The sequence below is a fragment of the Grammomys surdaster genome, unplaced genomic scaffold, assembly GCF_004785775.1.
Source record: "Grammomys surdaster isolate TR1022 unplaced genomic scaffold, NIH_TR_1.0 164, whole genome shotgun sequence".
NCBI classification, from domain to species: Eukaryota; Metazoa; Chordata; class Mammalia; order Rodentia; family Muridae; genus Grammomys; species Grammomys surdaster.
The window spans coordinates 5,875,366-5,885,030 of NW_021604612.1; the positions used below are offsets into that span (position 1 = coordinate 5,875,366).

Here is a 9,665-nt window from a genome sequence, read left to right on the forward strand (position 1 = left end):
TGGATGGGTGGATGGATGAGTGGATGGATGGATGGATGGATGGATGGGTGATGGAAGATAGATGTTAGCTCTGTATCCCACACTGAGCTGTGTTTCTGACAGAACAGTGACCCCAAGAGGTGATTTTGGGTATTACCATTGGCCCACACACCAAATCTAATTCCCCAACTGCACTTCAAACAACTGAAATAAAATACATTCTGCATGAAGCAGAGAGGTAACTGAAGGTGCCAGGGATATATAGGAGTTCTAGAGAACGCTATTTTATGTGAGATTTTCATACCCAGGGGAATCCTGGGATCGCCATTTCCCTTGCACGCCAAGGAAGCTGGTGCTTCCCTTTTCAAATGGGGAAACTGAAGTTCGGAGAGGGAGCTGGCGTGCTCAGGGTCACGCAGAGCTGGGATGCAGGTGCAGAGCATCAGGCTCCAGTCTGGGCTCTGGGAATTTTCCAATAGCAGGCTGCTAAGGAGTAGACTGGGCGTAGGGATGGAGGGAGACCAGGCAAGGCGTGTCTAGGAAATGCCCCTCGTTCCCCACAGGCTGTGCTTGTCTGTGTGCATAGATTCAAATGTGTGGGTGCACCTGTGTGTTTAACCCCCTGCCCCATGTATGTGAGCTTTTCCTAAGCATTTCATGGCCCAAGATCCCAGCACCCCAGCTCCTGTAGCTTAACCATTACCCACTTGGGCATCAGAGCCATCTGTGTTATGGGTCTTCCCGGTCCCCAGGAATGAATCCCTGCCCCATGGTTCTGGTCTTCGGGTGTCGACAATCCAAGATAGATCATATCTACAGAGAGGAGACCCTGCAGGCCAAGAACAAGGGTGTCTTCAGAGAGCTGTACACTGCCTACTCCCGGGAACCCGACAGGCCAAAGGTAACCTAGCCCACACCCGGACGCACTCAAGTGTGCAAGCATGAGTATACTTGTGCATGTCACATACATACACACACACACACACACACACACACACGCATACACGATGGCCAGTTTTTATTGTCCACTTGAAACAACCTAGAATCACCCAGGAAGAGGGGCTCAAGGGGGATTGTCTGGGCTAGCATTGGGTTAATCAAAGTAAGAAGACTCAGTCTGAATGTACAAAGCATCGTTTCAAGGCTGGGACCATGGACTGAGTGAAAGGCAGGAGAGAGCTGAGCACTGAGCATCATGTAATGCATTCCTCTCTGCCCTCGACGGTGGGCGTGGCTACCTGCTTCCCTGCCACTGTGGTATCCCCCAAGATGAGGGACCTGAACTAAAAACCAAGCCTGTCTCCTCAAGTTGCTTTCATCAGGGCTTTTCATCAACACAGAATGGAAACTAAGACACCCCACTTCTGGGTGTATTTTACCCGCTACCCCCGCATCTGCTCTGTCCTCAGAAAACCTGGTAGGGGCTGAGTCCCTTGAAAACATTTAACAGCTACATAGTATGATCTTGCTATGTAGCCCAGGCTGGCACAGAACTCACTGTTTAGCTTAACCCAGTCTAGAATTTGTAATCTTTTTCTCTCTTACCTCTCAAATGATTATAGGTGAATTATATTCTTTAACACAGTATGTACTATGTTATGTATGTTTCCAACAATTAAAAAAAAAAAACTTTTAGCCGGGCGGTGGTGGCGCACGCCTTTAATCCCAGCACTTGGGAGGCAGAGGCAGGCGGATTTCTGAGTTCGAGGCCAGCCTGGTCTACAGAGTGAGTTCCAGGACAGCCAGGGCTACACAGAGAAACCCTGTCTCGAAAAAAAAAAAAAAAAAAACTTTTAAATAGAGCCTAGCGGAGCATGATCGACCACAGCTATAATCCCAGTACTTGGAAGGCTAAGGCAGAATAATTGTGAGTTCAAGGCCAGCCTGAGCTATACAGTAATACTAGTTTCAAAAAAAAATTAATGAGTTAAATTTTAAAAAAAAAGAAGAAGAAGAAGCTCAAAATATATTTATTTTTACAGTCCACAGGAGACAGCACCAATCAGAATAAACATGGGCCATGGAACTTGTGCTCTAACTGCCAGGCTTGGGGGCAGTTTGGAGAGCCCAGAGACCATGCTAGGACCTATGGCATAGGAGAAGAACAGGGGCTACAGAAAGGGGATGTTTGGCACTTGGGGGGCATGTGGGTCATCGGCAGAATTTACCAGCTAGATGCAGCCACACACAGGAGGAGTTTCTGGCCCATTAAACAAACCCTGCAGTGGACCACCTCTGTGCTCAGCTCGCAAGCATCTAGCCTGCCCCTCACTTCCATCCTTGCTGGGATAGCCAGCTTATTGAGGAGGTTGGAGGGGGCGTGGAGGCTGGCAGCCCCTTACTTTGCCCATCCTTGGCTTTCTGCCTTGAGTGTCTCTGACCCAATAGTGACCACCACCCCTCAGGGAAAGGAGAAGGTAGCTAAGACCCTTGCGTTTCTGTTACTTGTCTCATGGCTGGGACAAAATCTTTGATGGAAACCGCTTAGATAAGGAAGGTTTTCCTTGGGACCCACGGTTAGGGAATGCAGTCTGCTGCACGTCATGGCGAGAAGGGCGTGGTAGCAGGGACCCGAACAGGATGGTCACGTTTGCAGTTGCAGTCTGCGAGGAGAGAGAGATGAATACCGATACCCAGCTTGAGTCCTCCTTTTATCCAGTCAAGAACCCCGGCCTATGGAATAACGAAACCCATTTTCCAGACCGAGTTTACCCACCCCCATTAACTCAGTCTAGAGACTCCCTCACGGACACACCCCAAGGTTTGTCTCCTAGATGACTCTGGGTTTTCTCAAGTTGACGGTCAAGATGAGCTATACTCCCCCTGGAGGTTATCTAGGGAGCACTCCCCCCAGATATAGGGAGCACCCTCCCTGCTCCCCAGCTGGAATCAGCTCCTTCGCACATGGTGGCTTGGTCTTTCTAGTCCCTCATCCCATTCCCCTGAGGTTAGCTCACAAAACAGCTCCCTACCCACAACCCCTTGCTCCCTGGTGGGTGGAGCCGAGAAGCCTCTCACAGTGGCCACAGCTCACCATCCTCCTCTGCTGCAGAAATATGTACAGGACGTGCTGCAGGAACAGCTGGCCGAGTCTGTGTACCGTGCCCTGAAGGAGCAAGGAGGCCACATTTATGTCTGTGGGGACGTTACGATGGCCGCCGATGTCCTCAAAGCCATCCAGCGCATAATGACCCAGCAGGGGAAACTCTCAGAGGAGGACGCTGGTGTGTTTATCAGCAGGCTGAGGGTGAGTGACAGCTGGCAACCAGCGTCCAGAAGTTTCCTCTCTTCCAACCTCTACCATCTGACCTTACAACTGGGGTTGTACCTAGCCATGATCAAGAGAGAGAGAGATGGACAACCAGGCATGCAGGTATACACAGTCAATATAGTTATAGGCTCTGGTATATGACACTAGGTGGACCTACCTGTGAGGAATTTTACGGATGTAATCCTAACTCAGCGCTTCCAGAACCCCAAGCCAGGCTGTTCCTCTGCCCTGTGCAATTGATTGCATATGGTTGTCACTTCACACGAAAAGGCTCATCCACTAGGTGGCTGTGCATGTCTTTAATCCCAGCTCTCTGGGTGGGGGGGAGGCAAGCAGATCTCTGTGAGTTCGAGGCCAGCTTGGTTTACAAAGTGGGTTTCAGAACAACAGGATGAAACAGAGAAACTCTAGCTTGCAAAAACAAACAAAAAGGACCCCCAAGGAGGGCAGGTGGGCCTGCAAGCGGCTGTGCTTGATCTCTAAGCCGTGCCCCCCTGATGTGGAGTGTGACTGCTCTGAAGGAAAGGCCCTTTCTTACTGTGCTCAAAGGCTAGGCTAGCAGCCATGACAGTTTTCCCCAACAGAGTCCCAACTATGTGACCGATCACCTCCCCCAATAGAAACTAAATCCCAGAGGTGGTCCCACCGAGCTTTCTTAAATAAACAACGATCAGTTTTTAGTCGGGGAGGGGCATGAATATGTCATGGAGAACATGTGGAGGTCAGAGGGCGCCTTGTGGAGCGTTCTCTTCTATCGTGTATTCAGCTCATGTCATCACGCTCAGTGACAAGCGCCTTTCCCAGCTGAGCCCTCTCAGTGGCCCCAGTCAATAGCCAAGCATTTTTCTAGTCGTTCTTCCATCCAGATGTGGAACTTGCCGCAGGAGCCGGGTACTAGAACTGAATACATTGTGTGCCTTGCAGCAGGGGCAGGGTACTAGAACCAGGTATACCATGGGCCCTATTAGCCAAGCCAAGCTCCTGGCCACTGCCCTCATCAGGAATATGATGAATCCCTCCTCCCAACCACCAAAACGTCACTCTTAAATAATATTCTTAACTGACCAATCCATCCCTCACTTCTGCCAGGGTGGCTCCCCGTCACTTCTGAATCTGCACCCCCCCATGCTGGAGACAAAACCCAGGGTCTTGTGCATGCCGAGGGAACGCTATACCAGTGAGCTACATCCCCAGCCCCGCAGCTGCCTTCCTTTTCCTCTCCATCAGCTGGTACCAATCAGCAGGGGCGTTTCATACTTAATTCAGGCTTGCTGGTATAAGCGTCCGAAAATCGCTGAAGGAAGACCCCAGGCTTAAGATAGTATGCAAAGACAGAAAGCGTTTATTTGGTAGAAGCAACCAGCGTGGGGGGGGGGGGGTCAACCGTTATAGGGAACTGGCAGAACTCTCTAGAAGTTCTAGAAGATTAGGTCATCTCTACTGTGATTGGCAGGGGCCAAAGCGGTGACATTAGTGTAACTCTGCTTGGCTACTATGTTAGTCCTTCTATACTTAGAGAGTGGGTTAGGTAATCTAAAGTTTTATTGGTGGGTGCTGGGGAGGTCACTGAGGTCAGCTTCTGATTAGCTTGTGCCAGGTGGTCAGTGGTCTGCATTCCTAAGTCCGGATGAGATAGGCTACCCAGGACAGATGGCCCATCCTGAGATAAGATAGTTCCCCATTCTTGTGATTATCCCCTAGGCTGTTCTTTTCAGAGCAGGGGGAGTTTTATGACCTTGTTTCTGGATTTTACGGTCTGTTCCCAGAACTGGTGTCCTATGGCCGAGTTTCTGGGACTTATGGTCTGGTCCATGGAGCTGATGTCTTACGGCCTTCTTTTCAAAATCAGGCCTGATCCTTAAATGGAGATAGCTGGGGTATGTGTTGTCCTCCCACGGGGATCTGAACTTTCAGGGGTGAGTAGGAAAGAAGAGAGACAGAATTAGAGCTTCCTTCAGGCTTCCTCACTCCTTCTATGCTCAGAATCCTCGAGGCAGCCGCTCTTTTTCCAAATACCCCATAGATCCTTTGCCACCTGGGCACAAAAGGGCGGAGCACTGCTAACCACAGCCTTAGAGACTAAAGGTACCCCGAGGCCCTCAGCGAAGTCTCTGTCTTGTCTAGGTGTATGCTCTCCCGTGTATCCCGTGTCTATTCCTCTCCAAGCCCTTACCTGTCATGTGACCCACCCCCTGGCTTGTTTCCGTCCATAGGATGACAACCGGTACCACGAGGACATCTTTGGAGTCACCCTCAGAACGTACGAAGTGACCAACCGCCTTAGATCTGAGTCCATCGCCTTCATTGAAGAGAGCAAAAAAGACACAGACGAGTAAGTCCTGTCCAGGCCTGGGGGAGGGGCTGCAGCTGGCGGGCCGGATCCCCAGACCAATATGGCGGTGGGGGGTGTGTCCCAGACCAAAATGCATGGCTGCGATTCTGCTGCTACCTCCGCTGAAGGTTGCCTGTTGGAAGCCAGCTAGAGCTACACATGGAGACCTCCTCTCAATAAAACAAAAGAAAGGGGTGCACATTTCCCAGGTGACCCCGGTCCTACTGAGTCTGGTATTCAAAAGTTGGGGTACAGTGGTTAGCAAGCCCTCTGGGGACTCCAAGGATCCAGAACGCGGTAGTTTCCTGCTCTGGACAGAGTGCCCCCTTGTGGAACGATGGTTTCTGCCAACCAGCACTGTAGCTCTCGATGCTCCCCCCACCCCCTTACCCCAGAAGTCACAGGGGACATTCTCATGGAATGCAATTAAAACAGATAGCATCTTGACAATTTGACTCAGCCTTTAGGAATTGCCAGAAGCCGCCTGAAACAGTGATGTTTGAGGAGCTTCATTCTTTTAAACTCCCCCCGCCCCCCGCAGCAAGAAAACCAGTGTGTTGACGCTTACCTCCCCCATTCTCACCTCCTGGCCCGGCCCCCTCCCCCCTGCCCCCTGCTCTTCCGCTTCAAGCAGGTGGGACAAGGTTCTCTCTTTCCCAGTCAGAATGGCTGTTACCTGAGCCTTCTCACTGTCTCTCTTTCAGACAGCTCAGCTATCTCCACTCTCATCCATTCAGCTTACATTACTGCTGCGTGTGCGTCCGTGGGTGTGCACATGTGTGCAGGGGCCTGGAGAGTTAGGGGCAATTGTGAACTGCCCCAGATAGGTGCCGGGAACCGCACCTATCTGGTCTGAACTTACTTTCCTTTCTGCTTCTGTCTCCCAAGCATTGTCACACACTGAAAGAAAGCTGAGGACCTGCTTTCCAAGCCACTAACGCCTTCTCTTGTCCAACAGGGTTTTCAGCTCCTAACTGGATCCTCCTGCCCCATGGGATGTGGGGTGGCTGCCCCAAGTGCCCAAGCGAGGGTGGCCGAAGGTTGACTAAATGAGGACACACACAGCTGAACCTTCCCCACGGGACCCCGAGTGGCCCCACCTGAGTGGCCCCACCCTGCCTCTTGTCCTGTTGCTATGTCCTGGTCCTTCTTTCCACTCTGGACTCTCTCAACCCCAACCCTGGGTTTTCTCCTTGACTCTTGGGCTGCGATGCATCACCCCTGTACCCTGTAGTGTCTTTTACAGAACCGCATCCTCCCCACCCGCTTGCTGCCGATGGCAGGCTGCGGTGCATGAAACCACTGGGTCATGGCTGTCACTCCTGTTGGGGTCAGAAGGTGGCTAACACTGGGCCTCAGATCACCCTGAGCCAGTTTCTTGGCCACTTCAGCTCCTTTCTATCCTCTTTTTATGATGGCGGGTGTGTATGTGTGCTTGCATGTGCGTATGTATGTGTGTGTGTGTGACAGAGAGAGAGAGAGAGAGAGAGAGAGAGAGAGAGAGAGAGAGAGAGGGAGAGAGAGAGAGAGAGGAGTGTCCTAGGTCATTCTCTGTCCTTTTGCCTGCACATGCTCTGACCTTACCTGTGAGTCCACTGCTTTCGTGAAGGATGTCCAGTGCCATGAAACGTGTTCCTAGATATTGTTAATCCTTCCCATGTCCACCATGACAGACTTGTGTCAGCCTCCCTGAAACACATCAGGCCCCCTTATTAATCACAGGCATGCCTGAAGAGGAAGGTGTCCCTGTGGAAGACCCAACCACAGAATCCGAGGTGTTTAGAGTCTGACCCTCTCAGCAGAGGTCTGTCTGGGAAATTTCAACACACAGTGGATTGGCCAAGCCCCTCCCCATTTTCACCAACCCCAGCTGGGACCACAGAATGTTGAGCTGTCTTCCCCAGGCAACCCCAGCCGTTGGCCATGCTGGACCAGGAAGCATGCTAGGAGTAAGGACTTTGCCATCAAGGGTATTTGGGTAACTCTTCTAAGTTTGTCCTCGTTAAATGGATGAGTGGGCTTTTTTAGTGCTTTGAAGCCTTGGCAGATGTCAGGGAGGAATGGGGTAGCTGCTTTTCATTCCTCTAAATGGGCTTGCCTCCTGCTTGACATTAATTCCCTCCCCCCCACCAAAACAAGCGTCATAGGCAACAGAATTCTAGCCATGACCAGTTGGCCCTCCTAGGTAAAGATCTTCTGAGGCAGTGCAGTGGTCCCTTATCTGATTAAATAAATAATAAATAAATAAAAGTTACATCAGACGTACTGACAGTCAAGAAACTTCCAGGGTCTCCAGGCTCAAGAGATTGGCTCTGGGATCCCATGTTCTGTGCTCCTGTTTGGTTTTGTGAGGCAGGAAAAAACAAAAACAAAAACAAAACACAACCATTTCCTCTATGTTGTGAACTGGGGCCTGCTGTCCTAAATGCTGAAGACTTTACAGCTGTGGGGTCCAAAACCCTAAGGGCTCCAATCCCACCCTCTTTCTTTCTTAAATTTTTCTTTCTCTCTTTCTCTCTTTCTTTCTTTCTTTTCCTTCCTTTCCTTTCTTTTTTCCCCCAGGGTCTCCTGTTGCCCAGGCTGACTTCGAACTCATAACCTTTCATTCCTAACCCTTCCACATCCAGTTATGATTTTGCCACAGGCTCAAAGCTGGGACCTCCTACATGCAAGGCAAGCACTCTACCAACCGAGCTACATCTCCAGCCTTCAGTCCCCTCCCCCGAGTTCAAAGACAGGTCTCATGTGGCACTGGACAACTCCGCCCCATCCCATCACTAAGCATGTGGACCTGGTCCTAGTTGGAATCTCACCCGGCCTACCTTAGTACTAGTGTTTCCTACTTGATCTTCCATGTCTGTGGAGACTAAGCCCCCAGTACCCCAGAGCTACCTTCTGTAGCCCAAAGGTAAGGTAGTGACCTATTGACCTTCAACACAGTCCCAGGGACTTCTTTTCAACCTTTCAAGCCTCTGGGGACGTTTAAGATGTAGCTGGACTCCCCAGATCTGAACCTCTGTGCCCAACCTCCATTGAAGAGCCCTCTCTCTCTCTGCACACCAAGCTGCATGCACGCATGCGTGAATGGTTCTCACACCTCTGAATTAGAAATGCTTACTCTGTGACAGGCTCCTCCCCACCCCACCCCCGGATATCCTCATGCTGCCAGTAGCGAGTGGACAGATGGAAGCCCCATGTCATTTGCCAGAGTCCAAAGACACAATTACATAACCAGGTACAAGAGGGACTTCTGTTTATCCATGCTAGGGATAGGACCCGGGACCTCACAGATGTCAGGCTGAGCTTATGGCCCCAACCCCCAAGAGAGAATATTTTTAAAAGACATTTGAACTCTTGACATTGGCAGATTTCTTTGCTCCTGGCTAGAAGGCTGGAGATCAGTTGGGTACCCTTCTCTCCTTTTCCAAAATGCCCTAAGTAGCTTATCCAAAGGCTAAGCAAGGTGGTCGTCTGGGGTGGGTCAATACCGCCCTCTGCTGGTGGGTTTTAGTTCAAGCCCACGACCAGCAACAAGCCCAAAGTATGGCTTAGAATAGACTGGAGTGGGGGAGTAAGCTGGTTAGTTTACCTCGCCTTCTATGAGGTTGGCAGTAGCTCCCACCCTGTTTCACAAGAGTAGGTTTACCCATGATGCTCTCTGCTATTCTTGTGGCCGTGGTCCCCGAGAAGCTTGGCCTATGGGAGGGGAGAGGGCTTCCCTGCATGTCCTCAGAGAAAGCAGGTGACTTTCATAGAGGGACAGGGGGGGGAGCAGGGAGGGGATGTGTTAGGTCCCACTATGATGCAAGCAGACCTGACCCACATTCTATTGCTGCCTCATTTATGCAGAAGGTCTGATTCCAGGTTGTACCTGAGCAAGACAGGGCTCCATGACAGTACCAACCCAAGAGTACCAGCTCTGATAAGCGTCCGTCTTCCGTTTTCCTTATACCATGTTTAACTCCCATGGCTGGTGGACAGCAATAGCAAGATGGCCGTCATCACTAGCTTGAGGGAGAAGAGAGGCAGGCAGAGTCACAGGTCAGCAAGACCTGGTACCAATCTGTGGTAGAGAGTGAAGAC

General features: G+C 51.0%; 1 protein-coding gene across 1 annotated transcript in view; it reads left to right on the forward strand.

The window, feature by feature from the left end:
* The window catches only part of Nos1 (nitric oxide synthase 1), an 87,799-nt gene extending 81,147 nt beyond the window's left edge, over positions 1-6,652 (forward strand). Inside the window, exons 26-29 of the mRNA XM_028765459.1 lie at positions 732-880; positions 3,032-3,226; positions 5,464-5,582; positions 6,541-6,652. Coding sequence (XP_028621292.1) covers positions 732-880; positions 3,032-3,226; positions 5,464-5,582; positions 6,541-6,556 — 479 coding nt within the window. The 3' untranslated portion in view covers positions 6,557-6,652. The remainder of the gene's footprint in view (positions 1-731; positions 881-3,031; positions 3,227-5,463; positions 5,583-6,540) is intronic.
* Positions 6,653-9,665: the final 3,013 nt, after the last annotated feature.